The following is a 20501-nucleotide window of genomic DNA, read 5'->3' on the forward strand; positions in this document are numbered from 1 at the left end:
GCATCTTGCATGGATAAAACGGTGTCTGGACATGAAAAAAAGGTGTCCACCAGTACATACATACATGTACCAAGCCCTGTTCTGAGAAACGATTCCTGCATCATTTATAGCCACTCTGCATACTCCATAATGTATGCATGGATGAGCTATACCAAATGCAGAACAACGAAACTGTCTCATTTGTCCAGGCCAGTCACAATCACATAATTAAAGGACGGCCATAAAGAAATCCTCACTCAAACCACACGGTACAGAAGGAGAAGGTTAATTTTCTTGTTCGTTACAAACATGCCCACCCCATTTACAAGTGAAAACCAGGGGTGTTGGGGATTTTCAGCATGTAGAAATCAAGACATCTGATGTGGATCACAAAAAGCAAACTCTGAGGATTTCACTGGAAAGTGACACAACAAACCCCAGGGTTGGTACCTCAGCAGAAGTCCTTGTCAGGAACCAAACACCAGCTCCAAGTTTTCCTCTTGGCTACGAAGATACAAAGCCATTAGAAACACAAATCTTCCTTTCCACTCATCAGCACTCCATCCTCAGAGCTGACAGCATTTAAAAATGAACTGTTGTTTAGTCATGAAAACACAGGGCACTGAACAAGCCCATCTTCTGGTGGTGCAGTCACTGGGGAAAGGTCTCTTCTTGACACTCCTTTCCTTCTCAGGACCCAGAGTTCCTCAGCTGTCAGGAGCACTAGAAACCTCATTTTGTCATATGGCCAGAAATTTCTGATCTAACTCAAAACAAGGAGCTGGCTGTGCTCCTAACAAAGCAGTGTTCAAAACAATCATTGGCATGTGTGTTTATGTGGTATGACTGAATGGCCCTGCAGGTTGATAAAAGGTTCTGGAGTCTTTCACATACAACTAAACTCATCCTTTTGAACCCAACTCATGTCTGAAACTGGCTGCAACTGGAAGACTGCTGGTGTCCTATCTAACAGAAGTGGTAGTATCACTCACAACTCCTGGAAGACAAATACACAATCTCTTGGGGGTATTTTGCACAGAGAGGCCAAGACTTGGAAAGGAATGGATTTTGAACTTTCTTTTTGTGCATGCTGTTTGTGTTTGGTGGTAGCAGGTTCTTCAAGTAGATACAAGGCCCTTCATGGACTGTGACACACCCTCCATAGCTAAAGTGTAATTGAAAATATCCTTCATGTTACCATTTCACAGAGGCCTGCAAACCACCTACCACAGCCTTGTGAAGGGAGGCTTACAGATGACACTGACATCTCCAAGAGAACATGCTGGAAAGAGTCCATTCCTCCCACACTACGCAATAAAGCCCTGCCAGTGTTAAAACTGAAGACCACCCCTGAAGAGGTAATAAAAAAAACCCCAAACAACCTGAAACAAAAAGCTCAACACAATCCATTTGTAATCTGCCCTTCCCTCCATTTCCCAGGGCCCTGACCAATTCTGCCAGTCAAGTTTCCTGCAACAGCTCAACGTTAGCAAACTCATTCTGCCGCGAAAGATAAACATGGATACATAAATTCCCCATCTCATTTATTTGCATACAAATGCTTAGCCTGAATAAAGCAAAACCGCATCCCTGCTGCTATAGTTCCCTCTTACACTCACTTCTGAGAGCAAAGGTTTCTGACCAGACCACACTGAGACTGCCCCACAAGATGTGACGAACCCTATGGTAAAGTTGTACCAAACTAAAGCATGCTTCAGATTAAACCTCATTTTCCTGGGATCTTCAAACCTCCTACTGGCACTCAAACCAGGCTGGTTTTAGCCCATTTTTACAGCCTCACACTTACCACCTTAAAAATCCTATTAACCTGATAAAAAGTGCTCCCTAGGCCCTACTTTCTAAATAGCACCAAGCTGCTCGTCAACCCTTACCAAGATGACAGAGAAATAAAGAGTCATCCTCCCCATGTGAGTTACAGGCTTTGCCCCTGCCTCGCCGAGGCTCGCTCCTGTTCACACAGCCCTGCACATGCTCAATAACACCATTGATTTTGTGCAGGCAGAGAGAATCCAATTTTAAAAAGCCACATTGATTCCCACCCATTAAAAACAGAGCAAGCTGCAGTATTTGCTAAATGGATAGAAAAAGACTGAGGTCAGGGTGGAGGGGTGGGAATAATGTCATTACCCCGAGCTCGTTCTGAAGGACAGAGAACTACAAAATCAGACAATAAAATAGTAACTGTTTGACTTCACCTTATTTGTCGTAGTTTCTAAATTACAAAAATTGCAATTCAACAACGAGGGAGTGCCTGGGCACAGAGACAAGGGACGCACAACGGAAGGCATCCAAGAGCATGTAGCTGTGATTAGTTGTATTTGGAGCATGAAGACATACACGCACGCAGCAAGACACAGGAACCGAGAGAAAAGCCCTGCAAGTATCTGCAAGGGCCCTGTCTGCTTTTCAGTTCTTTGTTTTAGCACATTAAACAAATAGAGCCATCACCCAGGTCACCAAGTATCTTCCTTCTGCAACTGAGGCCCCAGCTGCACTGCACACAAAAACTATTATTCTCTAATGGCTGCACCTTTAGGACAATGATTCAGTGTGGGCTTTTGTCCCCCCTCCTTTTGTGCAGTGACACTGTTTCGCTTCATTTTACATTTTATTCCAACACTCTTGAAATCTTCATGTAGTGACTAAAAATTCATGAGGAAGCCATAAGTGGGAGCATTAGCTCCCTCCGCTTTATCTAACCATAGCAAGCAGCTAAGTAGGTGCTGGGCACATCACGGTGTTGCTGCAACAGCGAGGGGGAGGGAGAAGCTGCCGACAGGGAGGGACATAGTGCCGCAGTCCTAGGGGTCCTTCCTTATCCTACATCTGGGAGCACAAGCTACAGTCAGCGCTGATTGTAGGGCCCCATTGTTCATGGGTGCCCAGCAAATATCTCCCAGAGCACAGACACCTCATGCCCAACGCAGCAGCTGTGCTTCAGCTTGATGCTGTGAGCCGCCTGACCATGAGAGTGCCCGCGTGTTGCAGAGCAGTCACTCATCTCTTCAACTTCCATCCAATGATGTGAACAGGCAAGTGCTTGCTAGCATTAGTGAGGCTTTCATAAGTGGTCCCGGCGGCTTAGTTGTAACATACTTTGTTGTTGAGCAACTACCTACTAACACTGCCAGACATCCCCTGGTTGCATAAAGAGGGTTAATATCATTATTAATTACGGGCTGGCACCAGCCTGTGTCACACTCTGCAGATAAAGCCTTTAAGCTCCTGGTCAGTCAAGGCCTTGTTGGAAAATCTTGTGCTAGCTTTAATGAAAGTAAGCCCAAGTGGTAGCCATAGCAGCCTCCTGCCCCTTCTACCACACTACCTTTCCTGCCACTCCTCTGGCTGCCATGTCTCCTTGCCACCATGTCGGTCAGTGTGCAGAAACCCTGGCTAGCCACAGGTGTGCATATGTATGTGTGCACATGGGTATGTGCAGTGAGAGCATGGCAGATATCTCAAAACATTGTGAAGAAACATACCCTAGTGCCTGGCCACGCCACTGATGAAAACCGAGATGACAGCAAATGGTAAGGTATGGAACAGTACAGGCTGGGGGTTGACTTGCTGGAGAGCAACTCTGTGGAGACAGACCTGGGAGTCCTGGTTGATAATAAACTAAACATGAGCCAGCAATGTTCCCTCATGGCTAAGAAGGCCAATGGCATCCTGAGATGCATTAAGGAGAATGTGGCCAGCATGTCTGCCCTGATGAGGCCTCATCTGAAGTACGGTGTCCAGTTCTGGGCTCCCCAGCTCAAGAGGACAGGGAACTGCTGGAGAGAGTCCAACACAGGGCCAGCTGGATCAGGGGACTGGAGCATCTTCCTTATGAGGAAAGGCTGCAGGTTCTGGGGCTGTTCAGCCAAGAGGAGACTGAGGGGGTACTTCATTAACACTTAAAAGGATTTAACAGGGTATGTCAAGAGGATGGGAGGCACTTTTTTTCTGTAGCGTCCAGTGATAGGACAAGGGTTAATGGACAAAAGCAGGAACACAAAAAGTTCCACTTAAAGAGAAAATTCTTTGCTGTAAGGGTGAGGGAGCCCTGGCACAAGCTGCCCAGGGAGTCTGTGGAGTCTCTCTGGAGGTTTCCAAAACGTGCCTGGACACCTTCCTGCGTGACTTGATCTAGGTGGACCTGCTTTAGGAGGGGAGATGGACTAGATGATCTCTAGAGGTCCCTTCCAACCCCTAGCATTCTGTGTAACAGCTCCAAGAATAACCTAAAAGCTAAACAAGGCAAGAGTGTCAAGCAAATGGACTGTTCTGGTCTGGAATTACAAAATCACAGAATCTTAAGGGTTGGAAGTGACCTCAAAAGATCATCTGGTCCAACCCCCTAGCCAGAGCAGGACCTCCTAGAGTAGGTCACACAGGAACTCATTTGAATGGCTATTTCACAAGCTAATTAAGTTTTCAGAGACATTGATATTCTCAAGTCAAAGTTTACAGCCATCCTCACTCCTCCAGCCCCTGCTCACCACAGAATTTGAAACAGAAAGTCAAGGCATTTTCTACAGAAAACTAAGCAGCATCTCCTTCTTTCTGGCCTATCATTGAGCTGCTGTGACAGCCTCCTCACAAAAGTAATGGGTATAGTTAAATTCCACACATAGGATTCTTATAATGACTTATAATGCCATTTTGTGGGCAGTAATCAGATCCTGTAGCCCCAGGCAAAGGTAAAAGCAATGAGCATATCTAAGAGCTTCAAATACCACATAAGACTAGACCACAGAACTGGGCTGAGATGAGCAGGCCAGGTGGCTGTATTGGCTGTCTGGAGCAACTCTGGCCTTTCCCATCCTTGTCTTTCACCTGAACCTACCACTCATTCTGAGTCTGCTCCTGCATTTTCTCTCTCCAACTTCTACTTTGACTGCCCTTTAGAGCTTGAGAAGGGCATTAAGGTGCTAAGAAATTGCCGTGACAACTTACAGGTTGTACAGGCACTGCTGCACTTCTCAAGCTGTCGGGAAGAAGCATCTGGTAATTCTTCAACTGTCTCTGATGTGGAGGAAAGCTTGGGTTTATTCGCAGAATCTTAAGGGCTGCAAGGGACCTCGAAAGATCATCTGGTCCAGCCCCCCGCCAGAGCAGGACCACCTAAAGCAGATCACACAGGAACTTGTCCAGGTGTGTTTTGAATTTCCTCAGAGAAGGAGACTCTACAGCTCATCTGGGCAGCCTGTTATTATTCAAGGTCCACATAACAGGACAGTCCCCACCAAAGGACAGGGGATGGCAACTATCAACTGTGTCCTGACATCCATCTGCAGCTCACATTTTAGAAAGAGGATCAATCTCCCCAAGCATGCCCCATGCCTCTGATAACCACACAGGAACAGCAAATACACTGCAACACTTATTACTTCCTTTCCTTATTTTGGTGTAGCAGTTCAACACATGCTTTAACATTACCCATGCCTCTGGAAGCCAAGAGGGCCACTCACATAAGCTTAAGCTTAGTTTCTTTTGCTAGATCATAGGAGGTAATGATGCTGGAAAGTAACTCTCTAAATCCCACGAAAATGTTTAAATTTTATCCCCAAAGGATTTATATAGATATAAATACGCAGATTAAAAACAAGCAAGACTTTGGGAGATTTTTACTACTTTCTAAAGTAGCCAGGCACATGGATCTTTTATCTCTCTTTTGTATCTGTTTTCTTCCAACTGCAGAGTTCACAGACTTCATACACATCAGAGGCAAAGTTCAGACTAGCATTGACGATTTCATTTAAAAAAAAAATACGGGAAGATTTCTGGTTTTGTATGTTCTTCATGCTTTTATTGCTATTTTCAAAATGAAGAACAGACCCTATCAAACTGCTCAGGGCTAAAAACATAACCCTAAGTGATACGGGAAACCCAACTTTGTGCCAATCCATTTTTATCATCTCTTTGTGGCCATAACAAAGCCAAGAACAAGAGCTAAACAACAGAGAAAAAAAAAAAGAATAATTTCAACATGTTTTTTTTTTTTTTTTCTGAAAGTAACATTGGTGACAATAACAAGAGTCCATTCAAAAGACAGAATGTTATCTTCCAACCCAGTTAACATGCCTTTCTTTCTCTGGGTCATTATATACATCTCACATATCACGCTGTATTTTTACCTCACTTACAAAGGAATCCATTTGGAGCTACCACATCTCTGTACACATGTTGGCATTGCTAAGTAAAATCCAGCCCGTGCTACCTTTCCCTTTCCTGGTCCCTCAAGCACCTGCCACAAGGAGATAGGTTATCAGACGAGCCTCTAGAAAAGTGATTTCAGAAACAACAACATGGCTATCGTCTGCATTTGCTTGTGCTCATGCAACCCTCTAGAATCCAGTCTACTAATTTAAGTGGCTAAACAATGGCAGGAGCTGTATTTTTGACAACTACAGAGATGAGATCTCTTAGGTGAGCTTTTATTTTTTCATCATTAACTTTTTAGCACAGTAAACAGCAAATTCAGCTAGCCTCAGCTAAACCTGTCTGTTTACCTTTCAGATTTCATTTGTCCCTCTTAATATTGTTGTGAACATCACAGAAATACTCCATTTCCCTCTCGGATGATTATTCTCTGTTTGCAGTCTCTCACTGGCAAGTAAAACACTCTTAGATAAACTGAAACTTTTTTTAAGCTATCAGATACTTCTTTCGCCCCTCTACCCTGGACTTTCTTTTGAGTGCACAGCTCTGCATGGAAGCAACTAGTTGAAACAGGAATTCTTACCACGGTGGATCTGAAAAAGGCCATCAGCTCTCCTTCTGTAAGCCAGCTGTCACATTTACGTGCGTGCTAGCCCTCATGGTCATGTGTACCATTATACTCTCCGTTACCCTTTTGTTTAAGGGCTCAACCACAAATATCTTTGTGCATTAGGTGCTGTAAACACAGCTTTGCTTCACAAAACACAGCATCCGAGGACAACAGCATAAGGTAAGTGGCGACAGACACCTAGAGCTGGGCTGGGAGGGCATGGGGAGAAAACGTGGTGTTGCTCAGCAGTGTTACCATGAGTGATCTAATCGGATGATCTGCAGCTAACAGACAACTCATTACAGAACTCCTCTCCTCCTGTTGTCAAGCTAACTGAAACTTTGCTAACTTTTCCTTGTCTGCCTCTACGTGAGCACAAGCATCAGATGCTGGAAAAAACAATTCTCCTTCTCCTCTGAAGGCTTCATCTGGTGAGCCTGCTGAGCCTGTGAGCTGCGCATACCACTAGTTATCTGAAAACCGTCCCAAGCTTCCTGCAAAGGTAGAAAAGTTCAGTGATGACACTACATAACTTTTGGCACCTTTCATGTCTCATCAGGCCTGGGGTACTACACTCACACTTCAGAGCTTCTGCTTCAAACCAGCTAGGAATGGCAGTGGTTGGCAAAAGGAAAAATAACCACAAAGAGTTAACCCAACTCCTTGAACCACGGAGCTTTTTATTTAGACTCACACCAGTTAGGTTCAGGCCAATTCCCACACATTTGCCCTGCTTCTAGCCCTGTGCAGGAGCCTTTGGAAAGAAACAGGAGGCTTGGTAGCAAGTAGAGGCCTGCTACACTCTGGCTAATGCACACTAGCAGATGCAGGGATGGAGGGGACAGAACCCAGACATGCACTTAAGCACTGATCACATGCAGGCACAGCAAAAGCACATCTGTACACATAAAACAATGGCTGTGACTACTTCTGTCCTTCAATAAGCAGGAGACAGAGGTCAAGCTACTACTCAGAGACTCACAGATTACTTTCCAGCCCATCACAGAAGCACAGTGTCCTGTTTGGAAATCAGCTATCTCTGGTTTATGAAGTCTCCAGATAGTGAGAAGGGTGAAATCTTATCTTCTTTCCTCCCACGTCTTTCCTTACAAGGGAAGCAACAACTTCCAGGTAGCCATCACCTGTAAGAAGATTTCTCTTCTGCTCTCTCAATTCCTAGAGCTATTTCCCTTCTATTTATACCTCTTAAAACTGGAACTCTCTCTCAGTATATGTATATGTATGCCTCTTTTGCCTTTTTTTTCTTCTTGCTTGTAAAGCACCACAGAATAACCTGGCCTGAAAGACAAAGGACGTTTCTTTGACCTTCCTTCTTAAACAGCTAACAGCTGTGGCTCTAACTCAGCTTAAGTCAGGCCACAAGATTAGTGTTTTTTCAAGCAAGATAACCACTCACAACTGTGTGAGAGTTGCTCCTTTTCCCTAGCATGACCTGGAGAAGGAGGCAACTACTGAGCCCCTACCTGACAATTAGGTGCCTTTAAATTAGCTTAGGCTAATTTGAAGCATCAGTGGAGCAAGTGGCTTGAGAAGTTAAGATATCAACTTCAGGGATGGAAATCACAGCATTCAGGGGGCTGAAGCTGAGGAATGTAAAACCCCATACTAACCATAGCATCTTTAGGTATAATTTCTCTCTTCTGGCAATGACTCATTCATTTATAAACCAACGTCATTTGTCTAACCTCATTGCTAATAAAAAGCAGAGCAGAAACACCTTTCAATCAGAAAATGCTCGTCAGTGTAATACAGCTTTTCAGTCTCACTGTGCTGGGGCCTAAAACTTGTGAACCTAATGAATGCACAGACGTATGCAGTAAGCTTCCTCCATGTTACACTTAAATCTCTTGCCTGCAGTGAGCAAATGTACAGAGGGAGGCAAAAACCTGATGGGATTTAAATACGTGGTACTTGAGCAAAGCATATCTGAAATCTTGTGCAAACTGTGTTGCTAATGCTGCTTTTCATATTCAGAAGTGCAGATGATGGAACTCGCTACTTCTAATTCTTATTTTCACACTTGGAGCACCGATCTCGTGCCAACAGCCCCTCACTTCATTCTGAATCTCAGCAGCCACCACTGCCTTTAGCTAGCTACTGCCCTGACCCAAACATGCACTGAAATAAGCAGAGAAAGACATGGAAAATCATACTCCAGTGGGTGACTGCCATGCATTTTCGTTCACTGGCCACCTATTGCTGGAGTAACATCTATAGGTCACCACTCCACTGTTCCTGTAAGTGGCTGCTGCTGTTCTGTTTCTGCTGAAAAAAATAGCACCTTTTCCTCACTCTGTTTCCTTTGTGCTTGGTGAGGAAGCAACTCGAGTGGGAGGAGAGAAAGGAGAGCAAACACAAAACCACACAAGTAAGCAACTAGGAGGAGAGACCAAACTTCACATGCATGCAAACGGCAGACTCCGATTGCAGCTGGCCCTTGTTCTGGCCCCGCTAATTGTACCGTCACTCACAAGTCCCAGAGCAGGAGTAACTAACTGCTTGTCACCGTGCTGAACTAGATTACTTCACAGCTCCTGGTCTGAGCACAGGTATCTTTATGAAAAGACAGTATGTCTTTTATGTACTACAGAAACGGAATCTGAAGCTACAGCCAATAGCTGCAATAGGAGGGTTTTGATTTCTCTTAGGTAAACAGCTCTTTTAAAGTAACACAAGCTAGCCATTTGTAGCTGTTTCAGACCTGCCCTGGTACAGTAAATACAAGAGTGACCTTGATTTTTCCCATCATTTCACTAGGCTGCAGCCTTAGAGGAACTTACTGTGCTTATAAAGCTTGAGGGAAGAAAAACACAGAGCAGGAAATCCTGTGACAGGCCTGCTTTGCTGATCTTATGAGAGAAACAGTAGCAGGAGAAGGAAATAAAAAACATTAAAAAAACCCTAACCTAAGAACACCTGTGGCCAACCTGCAGGGGGGAAGATTGGGACTTCCTAGCCTCTCACTGATCCTCCCAGAGTCATTGAAACGATTCAGGCAGTGAGTGTACAGAAGGTAGAGGTTAGTTTAGGATTCAGTGCTCAGTTTAAAAGAAAAAGGTTGGTGGATGTTTATGTCAGGAGTTCCCAGATGACTTCAGGTGGTAGCACGCAGACTGGTAATGAATATATTTGCATGCTGCCCCCTCTCAAAAGCACATGGAAATTCCATCTCAGTTGCATTTGAAGTGTACTTGTTTCCAAAGCGGAAGTGTTGCTTTTGGGGAGGCTGGCCTCAGGTGTGGACCTGCATGGCACTGCGTAGTATGAATGCCCAAGGATGGAAGTTGTGTTTAAATGGGAAAGCTATGGAGTAGAGGAGGTGGAGGGGAAGAGGAGCACTGTTATCAAAAATCACGTCTCTTTAGAGATGATGTGGAGCATGGTGTGAGCTGCCCCAGCATGAGCATGACACCTGTGTCAGAGCTGGTGGTCAACCACTGAGCCCTGGTCAGCAGCCCTGCCACTATGGTTCTGCTCCTGCTCCCTGCCCACACAGCACTGCCTGGGCTGCGGGCAAAGCCACCAAGGGTGAATGGGGCTGCCTGCATCCAGAGTGCTGCCTTTCCCTCCGTAGGGATCTCTGACATGCTTATAAGCTGCAGCAGCCTTGGGAAAACAGTCCTTTTTTAGAAGGAAAAATGCATTTACCTTTTTTTGCCAGTGTTTTGCTTGCTCTTTTGCACAACTGACATTTTCCTAAAAGAGAGATCTTTCTTTAGCTGTTCACCTGCTTCCAGTGCTCATTCCCTCATCCAAGGCCATCATCCCAACGCTTGCATTGGATGCACTTGGCAGTCCTATCCCTTTTCCATATCTAAAGGGAGATTGTAACTTCTGGTGGGGAAGAGAAACCACCGGAAATTAGGAACTCCCAAGAAACATTCTTCTTCCCATAGGTATCTCTAACAGTGATGAACGAATGAAAAGCGATCCATGAACGCCAGGGCATGATTAACAGGTGGCCCAAAGCCCAGATTTCAGGGTGCTCTTAAGGTCTGGTTGTTCCAACAATTAATGGTGAGCGTGGCAGCTGAAAATATTTTTATTTAATTTTGCTGTTGTTGTTGTTAATCTGTGCTTAGTGGGACTTTGCCAACCACTTCACAGTGGTGTTTTACCTTGCTGGACTACAGCAGAGGTTTTGCAAGTCCCAGGTGACTAGGGAGGACCAGCACCACTCACCCGTGACATGGCACCAGCTGATGGAAAACCAGTGCTCCCAACTCTGGTACTGGCCTCTGGCTGCCTTTCCCATACTTGTCTCTGACCTACAACACCCGTAATAGATTGAGCCCTGCCTGAAGACACATAGGTTCCTTTCTTTGCAGACACCAAGACAAAACTGAGATCTGCAGAAGGAATAATTACTGTTAGTCCCCCATCTTTGCCGTATTAGGATCTGTTTTCAGAGAGGGAAGAAGAGACGGAAGGGACTGGCTCAGCACTCAAGATACTTGATTTATGGTCACTTAGACTTGGATGTGCCAAAAGGAAACCGTGCAAGGCTTTTCCCCCTCCTCAGGCTATCGACAACTGCTCTTTGCTGACAAAAGCCTCCCTGCCAGGTTCCTTGCAAACAGTCCTTTGTTACAAATACTCTTGGTCCCGCAGGCACATAACTAAGTATATTTTATGCACTTGGTTAATAAATAAACAAAGCCTTCCTGTGATGGCCCTTCTGACTCTGCACAGGGAGGCAGGGCTCCTCTCAGAGTGAGGCCAGCATCACATGCTGGAGCTGGGCAGGGAGACGCTGCAGCGTCACAGGGAAAGGGGCAGATCACTAACTTTGACAAGATAAAGGAGGAGCTGGCGTGTCTGCTCAGAGCAAAATAAAAAACACCTTGGGAAATCATAAGAAGGTTTCAGCAGAGAAACCCCTGTGGAGGCTCTGGTCTGAGGAGATTGTTTAAGCTGAAATACAGGCTTTTCTGTTTTAAAGTAGGCACCAGAAATGGAGTTATTTTGGAATATAGAGTGTCTGTCTTATGTTGGATCCACCACAGGCACAGTGTTGGTTTACCATCCCTGCTCCAAGGTGATTCACAAAGGAACCTGGCAAAGAACTATTTTTGCTTGAGTTTTGCAAAACCAAAATCCAACCTGGCCTCACTATAATGGAGATGGGACAAAGCCAAAAGCTTTCAGCTGAATGTCTGCTCCTTTCCAAGACTCAGTGGTCTGGGTACAATGAAACTGAGATTCAATTAATCCTGGTGTTGGTTTTGAAAAAAAATCATTCTGCTGAATTTTGCTTCTGAAAGAACCCACTCCAAACTCCAAGTCTCCTTGGGAAAGAAATTAACAACTGCTTAAAACAGTAGAGCTTGAAGTCTGCTTTCCTCCACAGTCTTCTCTTGCCTGTTTTGCAAGCCTGCAGTCTTCCATCACTAACTGAAACCGAGCTTAGACTTCAGCAATGAACTTAGTGGTTTCACTCCAATCCCCAGAAGAAACTTTCCTCCTCAAACCATCTAGCTACCCTGCTCTTTACCTTAGAGAGGTAGAGTCACTAAAGCAGTGACTGTTGCAGGTAGGACTGAAACAGACTGGTAGAACAATGAGGCTCCCATGGCTGCAAAAGCAGTAAAGTCTAAGATCGAGATGTTTTTGCAAGTCTGGAATGGCAGATTTTGAAATTTAAGTGAACTAACAGTGTTATACAAGGATGCAACAAGATGCCAATTCACTGAGTAAACTAATAAGCATAGCCTATCCCTGATGCCATTACTACTGCCTCATTTAAAGGGCAGTTCTGACCAGAATGACAGACACTCTGAGTCACACGATAGGGAACAGGTTGTGATGCTGCTTGGGAGTTTAGCTTGCTTTGGCTCCCTATCAGCATGGCTAGAGGACTGACAGCTGTAATGGCACAATGTTCACATGTGGCAAGATGGATCCAGTTTAGCCTCCTGCATCCCTCAGGGCCTACACTCACTCAGCTAAGCATGTACAGCCACTTAAAAATCCCAGCCACACACAGTCTCACTATATAGTCCACTATATAGGCACTTGACAACATGCATGTAGGTCTTTTCTTGTAGTGAAACTAGACTGATAAACACCTCTTCAAACTGATACTCAGCTTCATTTTCTGTTATCCAAACATTTCATCAAAGGCCAGTTACCTACAAAGCAGACATCTCAACCCAAGTCAGACACGCCATATACCAACAAGGTTCTGAAAACAGGGACCTAAACCTCCATTATCCATTTATAGTGCAGGGGTGACAACCATTATTTTATATCTGCAATATTTTGCAAATTCTGAAATACTTAAATCTTGTAAGGTGATTATGCCATTAATTGGTGAAACGCTGTCATCCCTGAGGTGCAACACAGCAGCTGTTTCATCTAAGCAGCAAAGAAAAGCCAAGAGGGCAAGGAAGCATAGTGGTAGTGCTGCCAGGGGAAGCCTTCTTGCTCTGAGTGTCCCAGCGTTAGGGTTTCAGCAAGAGAAGACAGCAGCTCTATCTGCCACTCCAACCACCTCCTCTCCCAGAGGGTAGTACCCCCTGTGCCACCTGGTTGCATGAATGTGGACTGTAACAGAGAGGCTATCTGTTACAGCTTGAGCCCTGCTTTTTTCATACTTAAATTACCAATCCAGAAGAGATCTCTCTGCTCATGGGATCTCTCTGGTCATTTGCCCCTCCGACTTCCACACAAAATGAAGATCACAGACTACATCTAGGCAGAGCAGCCCTCCATCCGCAGCTTCAGTTCCTCACACAGGCCCCTCCAGACCATGGCTGTGTCACCAAGTACTTTCATGAAGGGTCACTGATCAGGCCCAGGCTAACTCAACTAGTTATAAGTGACAAGACAAAGGACCTCAGTGACCGAGAGGCAGGTTGGGACCACTGTCCCAAGCCAGGAAGAACACCTGGATGGCCACCAGACAGGTCCTGTGTGTATAAGCTAAGGATATGACATGAGAAATGCTCTGCATCACAGCGAATTTTGCACCACAAGCTGAAGATGGGTGAGGAGGCTGATCCTCTTCACAGCACTCCCCCTTTTAGATGACAACTCTGACCACAGTACTGACAAAATCTCTGACTTGGCTGGAGAAGCAGCACAAGGAACAGCTGACAAAACTGGTATGAGGCAGCTGAGCCCTCACACAGCCCACCATCACTGACAGGGAGTGAGGGGAGTAGTGTGAGAGCGACAGTGTCAGAGTGGCACTATCATCAGGGATGGGGGAGATGAGCAGCAGTGGTGTGGGCCTTGTGGGTCAGAGGACCCTACCCCTGGTTCCCAGTCTGCTCTGGCGCTGTTTCTCTTTAGATAAGGACTTATGACCAGGAGCTTTAAGCTCTCACAACAGTTGTGATGTCCTTTGTTGTTTTAGTGTAGGTAGTGGCAGGGCCCAGGTGCGCCTGACTCTGCACCCCGCCAGGCTCTGGCTGGTGCTCATTCCCTTTGCCAGAGGCCTGGGACAAGCCCTGGGGATGTGATAGTGCTGCCTTCACAGAGGGGGGCTCTCAGCAGTGACAGGGGTTTCCTGCAAGGCCCACCTCAGCCTGATGCATCCTGCCTTTCTCGGGCCCCTCCACAGTCAAGAGCAAAGGAACAAAAATCTCTTGAGTATCAACTATGGCAGCAGATCTAGCCTGGAGGAGGCTATGTCCTTTGAGAGGGATGGGAGCCAGGTTTCACTAAAGACATTTTGATGACTATTTTTTACACCCTCCAACCTACCCTGCCACCTCAATACCATCGTGATCCTTCCAGAGTGCACTGGCTTAGCCTGACAGAAATATGGACAGAAATGCTGATGCTGAGGCACCCAGCAAGGGCCTCTGAGCTGTACCAGCAGCTGAGTCTGCCCACCATTCCTCTCACAAGAAACCAAGCTGAGGGATTGGATTAATCTTCAGAGCATGTTACACAGTAGCAATAGCAAATCACTCACACAAAGTACCTGAGCGGACATGGGACTGTCTTAGCTTATGCTGGGCTATGCAGATTCAGGTCAAGAAAGAGCACAGAGTTTGTTTAAAGACACTTCTGCCTTCCACCTCTGGGAGAAGAAAATAGGCCTATCATTTATAGAAAGAGGAAAGGCCTTATGTTGCTCTGAGAATGAGCAGGATCCCCCACAACTTTCCTCTCTTGAAATGATCTGGCCGTCACATTCTTGATAGCAGTGTTAAATGCAAAAGAAACAAAAGCAAAACAAAATTTAAAAAAAGCAAATTGTTAATAAAATATGGGGATGAGCTGGGAATTTGCTCCCAAAAGCCCATGATAAAAAACCTCCAGCTGAGAGCTGACCTCTATATTATATTCTGCCTTGTTTCTCCTTAAATGCATGGGGCACAGGGCTTCTGTCACTTCTTTAGTATGCTTGCTTAGAGTCTGAGAGGTTTTACTCCAAGGGAGCTTTTCCTTAATGTTCACCTTAAATGTGCCATTTCTTGAAGTCATTCCCTTGTCTTTTATACTCTAGCAAGCAAAACAAGTGTAAATTAAATGGAAGACACATGAAATCTTTATAAAGCCCAGTGTTTCACCTAGCATGAAAGTTCTTTCTCCTTGGAGTGGAATGGGTCTTTACTCTGCACTGTGTTTTTCCCCATCAGAAAATAAAGAATATAAATTTTCCTCATGACTTGAATTTAGCTTCATCAGCAGCCTCCTGCTGATGTAATTCAACCCAACGAGATTTTTCTTTTTCTTTTTTTTTCCTGGTGAGCTGCTGCCCCTTTTCCCCTCCTCCCATCAATTCAGGCATGGAAAATAAGGGAAGAATTAGACAGAGAGAACTTATTATCTAACAAGCTGCAACTTCAGACTGGACAGGAATAACATTTAAAATATAAAAAGCAAATTTTATCAAGCCTTTTCCTCCCCAGAGACTGCCACAAAAATATTCCTTGTTTGTCGCTGAGAATGAATCATTTTTCTCTTTCATTTCTGCTTTCTGTCACATATTTCATTTTGGCTGCCCCTTCTGTCTTTCAGCTAGGGACCTAGGCTGCTAATGCAGAATCACAGATAACTCAACAACAAAATGCCTGTATTATCTTTTTTTTTTTTTTTCCTTCTAGTCTGCCAGGTAATTGCAACCCTAAAAGCTTTTGCATATTTACCACAGAAACATGTCTCTCCTGGAGGATGGGACTGTCATCAGGTAGAATATTTCATTTAATAAGCCTCTCTGAAGTATATTTCATTTAATAAGCCTCTTCTGAAGTATAAACTAGGGTTGGGGATTTTTTTTTTCTGGCCTCCTTCAGAGCAAAGGACAAGCAGATAAAAATCAGCTGCTGCAGTGCTGCACTGTCAAAGTTCCTGTTCCTGTGAAAATTAACTCTTCCTATGCTCAGAGTACAGGTTGGTTTTGCCACTGTGATGTTTATGAAGTAGGAAAAGGGTCTGTTATCAACTCATGGTTTGTTTTTTTTTCCCCAGTCCTCTCCATGTATGAGACAGATCTCTTTCCTATTTACAAACATAGCAACTACCCTACTTTTTTGTAACCCATCTGATGAGCTGTGGATGCTGCCAGGACTGATTTTCATTAAATCAGTCATCAAGAAGTATCATATTTTTCCTCTTTGCCCCTGTTTAACATAACTACAACAACAACAAAAAAACATGTCCTGAATATTCCTAAATTTAGATGTCATCTAAAGACAAATTAAATTTTTTTCCCTCCTAATTTCCTCCATCCCTGAAAGCAGTAGGATTGCTCTTCCCAGTCCTTGGGATGTTCAGTCAAGATGACTGGTACTGAAAGCAGGGTCTGAGGAGAACATCTACAGAGAAACTTTGTGTCTTGAAGTCAAGACAGAGGGAGAGGATGACCCTCCAGATGTTATGAAAAGAAGCTGCCGTGCTGGAAATATTCAATGGACTGAAGAGGGATAGAACTGGTTCACTCATTTCATTTTTGGGTGTCCCTGTGCACGGGTCAGAACTTCATCCTAGCACGTAACATACCTGTAGTTGGAAGCATTCTGAGTGTGAAGTGAGTCTGTGACAGGTCCCAGTCCAACACCGAACTACTGACAACAGTCATGCATCTCTACCAACAGCTTTCCACATGGGGAAAGGTGCACCCAGCCTGGCCAGGCTGCCTGTTCACCTGGAGCAGAGCCAACAGGAGCCAGCCAGAATCCTCTCATTAATTCTAGCAAGCTCAACAGCCAATGTGAAAACTACTTCTTGACAAAGCATCTTCTGCATTCACACAGTTTTCCTGTAGGCCAGCCTTATTTGGGTAAAGTTCCTGGTTTCACATGTAAGTATAAACTGGAAGACATATCTGAAATATGTATTGACTGTTTAGGTTTAAGGTCTTTCTGAAACCAAGAACCTACTTACACTGACTTGGAAATTAAATGTGGGCTCTCCAGATACATCCCCTTTTCTGGAGACAGGCCCAGAGAGATCAAAGTACTGATAGAGGGGAAAGACTTTCCAAATTGTAACTTGCAAACTCTGTTTTTACAATACGTTGTGATCATTTACAAATTTACAGTGGTTTTCAATGCAAGTAAACTCCAAAAGGTTAGGATACCATTTCTTCTAATCACCAACAAGCCATTCTAAGAGCCATCTCAGTTTAGGATTAAGGGATTGAGATGGATTAAGGGATGACTCCAATTCATTTACAAGGAGTGTAGGAAAATTCCCATACGTAAAATTCTTCTAGCAACGTTGCATGAGCCCAATATCTTACCTGTAATATCTGGATTGAAGGTACGTAGAACACACAGCTTTAGACACATGGCTAGCTGAACCAAAGTCTATGACCTTGACCCTATATGGCTGTCGGGATGGGTCTACCAACATGATGTTCTCTGGTTTGAGATCAGCATGAATCAGTCCCAGGCTTTTCAGCTTCATTAGGGCAGTTGCTACCTGCTGGAGAATCGGTCGAATGTACTTAAGGGGCAAGGGACTGAATTTGTTTTGTTTTAGGAAGTCATAGAGGTTCTGCTCCAACATTTCAAAGACCAAGCACGTGTGATTCTTGTGCTGGAAGCACTCGTACGCACGGACAAAGTTGTAGTCATCTGCACTTTCTGTGCTCAGCCGAGCCAGGATGCTCACTTCAATCTGGCCTTGCCGGGCATAGGAAGGATGGTTTTTTAGGATCTTGATGGCCACAATCTCATTAGTACCACGTTTCCAGCATTTGACTACTTGTCCGAAGGTTCCACGGCCAAGAAACTCTAACACCTCATACGTGTTGGTCATGGAACAGAGCACCTCATGTTGCACCAGCTGGTAATCCCCTTCACTGTTGGAGCCACTGTTTTTGGAGGTGGCCGTGGAGGTGGTGGCGGTGGCTACAGTGGCCCCACTGGCATTGTTCTGAATCATTGGTGGATGCTCTTCAATGATCTGCACGCTGCTTGTGTTCTCAATCTCCTCACTCTTGCGTTTAAGTCCACATTTTTGGTAGGTGTCCAGAAGGCTCACAGTGCTGCGACGCATCAGGTTGTGTGGCCCGCCCAGTGTTTGCCCAGACACTGCAACCACACCAGAAGTACTGTTGGCAGATGTCACCACGATGTGCCCCGTGCTTGCTGGGAAAATGATGGTCTGTTCGTAAGGGATGCTTGGGTTGGGGATCTGGAGGGAGGCGTTGACGGCTGCTGCGGCCGCTGCTTGGGAGGTCTGCACGTTCTTGCTCTGGCTGTAGACTTTGCTGTGTGTGCCGTACCCAGTCATATCCCAGTTCGAACTCGGCTCCACTTTCAGTTTCTTCACGCTACAGAAGGCACTTGACTGAAGGGTGTGAGGAGAGAAAACTTGCACATGCGAGGCCATACCTGCAATACAATATCAGAGTGAAACCACGGTGTCAAGATGCCTTCCCCAGCTTTTTTCATTTGTTCAGTGGTAGGAAGGAAAATGGGATATGGACTTCAGGTACAGCACACGCACACACACAAAAATCAGTTTACTCCAGAAATACAAATTCAACACAAACAAAATATCATGCTCTAAAATAAATCATTACCCCTGACTGAATTATACTAGTGACCAAGATTCCTGCTCTCTCACTCTCCCAACATGTCATTTTGAATAACAGAAATGTAAACGTTATTTTTACCCCCTCTGACTAAAGACTCCTTTTCACATTGTCTCCAGGAATGTATCTCGTTCTCAGGAACAACTCATGTCAAATACTGCAAAGCGTTCTGCCTATGGAAGCCAAATCTCAAATCCTCAGGCTCATCCTACATTAAACAGTTTGATGGATCCAACTTAAGCCCTCCGTTTATTCCCATAAAACCACTGGGTAGGTTCTGGCCTGCGGAGAGCCAGGATGGGACCAGGAGATGATACATGATAAAATGGAGATGTGCGGACAAGGTTGAGGAGCCAAGGCAGATGCAGCAGATTTCAGGTTGCTTGCCAAGTCTGTGTGTGGGAATCGTGCACAATGCCGGTCTGTGCTCAGGGACACTGGAAATGGGACTTACACAACATGAGCTTCACTGTGTGCTCTCAGGTCTCTCAGATCTATAAAATTGTGTTTGTCTATTCTTACTCACTGGAATGAATGGCACTGTTAATGAAGCAAGGGGCACATTAGCATGTTGCAGAACTAGATCCTAATATAACTTTGCTTTTTAAGAGGAGACAAAAACCTCTTTTACTGAAAGTTTATTTGGTTCCTGAAGAGTTAATGATCTTCTAATTGTTGATTAAAAAAACTCCACCAAGAAAAAGAGAAACCCATAGCCACATAACCAAAGTGGAAATAAAGTACCACTGAGACTTACTGAAGGATTCTGAGTAATATTCCACTGAAGCAGAAAATGCTCTTATTCAGAAACAAAGATGTGGTCCACAGAGAAGAGGACATCTAAGTCCTGACTTGCTGCCAGCTTTTCCTGCCCAGGGTAGGGATGGTACAACCAGGGCAAAGGCATTGTCAACGGCACAAATCATTGGGGATCCCTGAGGAAGGAGTCAGAGCCCAGCGGGAGTTGAAGCAGAAAGGCACAGCCTCCTTCACCCTTCTATCTGTCGTCAATGTTTCTTTTTAATAAACCAGAATGACTTGGGAAGAAAAAGGCAATATGCTGAGCTGGCACCATTGCTGAATTATTAAGCACAAACGTAACCTTGACTTGTTTTCAGCTTTAGAAAGTTAAAAGCTGAATGAATGCTTCAGTGACAAAAGCACAACAAACTCCCCAGTGCATATGGATGACTTCTTCATGTGGAGACCTCAGAGTATCTAACACTCATCTCTTTCTCCTAAAAAAAACCCCCTGTGCTCCACTAGTTCGTGTTGCCCTTTGGAAGACTTTCTGGAGCTCATATGTACACACACACACACACTCATGCATATGTATGTGTAAACATATACACCCATATAGAAAAATACGAATGTTACTCCACGCTTCCAGTGACGAGTATTGTGGTAAAATCAAACACACCTAAACACACCCAGCTCTCATTTTCCAGTTAATTCCCATCAGCCCAAAGCCCAGGAAAGCAACGCTGTGGAAAGCCAAAACCCAGCATATGTAGTTACACAGAAGTAACCAGGAAAGCGATCACTCCTGTTTTCTTCAGCACTCCCACCTTTGTCCCTGCCGCAGCAATGGATCTATGAAGACAGGGCAGACGCAGAAGAAAATCCCTGTGGGAACACGTGGGGAAACCCTCACCCCTGCTGAAATATGCAACTCAGAGCTCCACTAACCCAGCTCTAGCAACAAAGCCCTGCAAACTGCAG

At 44.9% G+C, this 20501-nt stretch overlaps 1 protein-coding gene across 2 annotated transcripts in view; it reads right to left on the reverse strand.

The window, feature by feature from the left end:
• The window catches only part of HIPK2 (homeodomain interacting protein kinase 2), a 132360-nt gene that overhangs the window by 72536 nt on the left and 39323 nt on the right, over window positions 1-20501 (reverse strand). For both annotated transcript variants that reach the window (XM_062011144.1, XM_062011136.1), the window contains exon 2: window positions 17478-18576. In XM_062011144.1, the coding sequence (XP_061867128.1) occupies window positions 17478-18576 (1099 nt within the window). The remainder of the gene's footprint in view (window positions 1-17477; window positions 18577-20501) is intronic.

Source organism: Colius striatus, chromosome 1, assembly GCF_028858725.1.
Source record: "Colius striatus isolate bColStr4 chromosome 1, bColStr4.1.hap1, whole genome shotgun sequence".
Taxonomy (NCBI): Eukaryota; Metazoa; Chordata; class Aves; order Coliiformes; family Coliidae; genus Colius; species Colius striatus.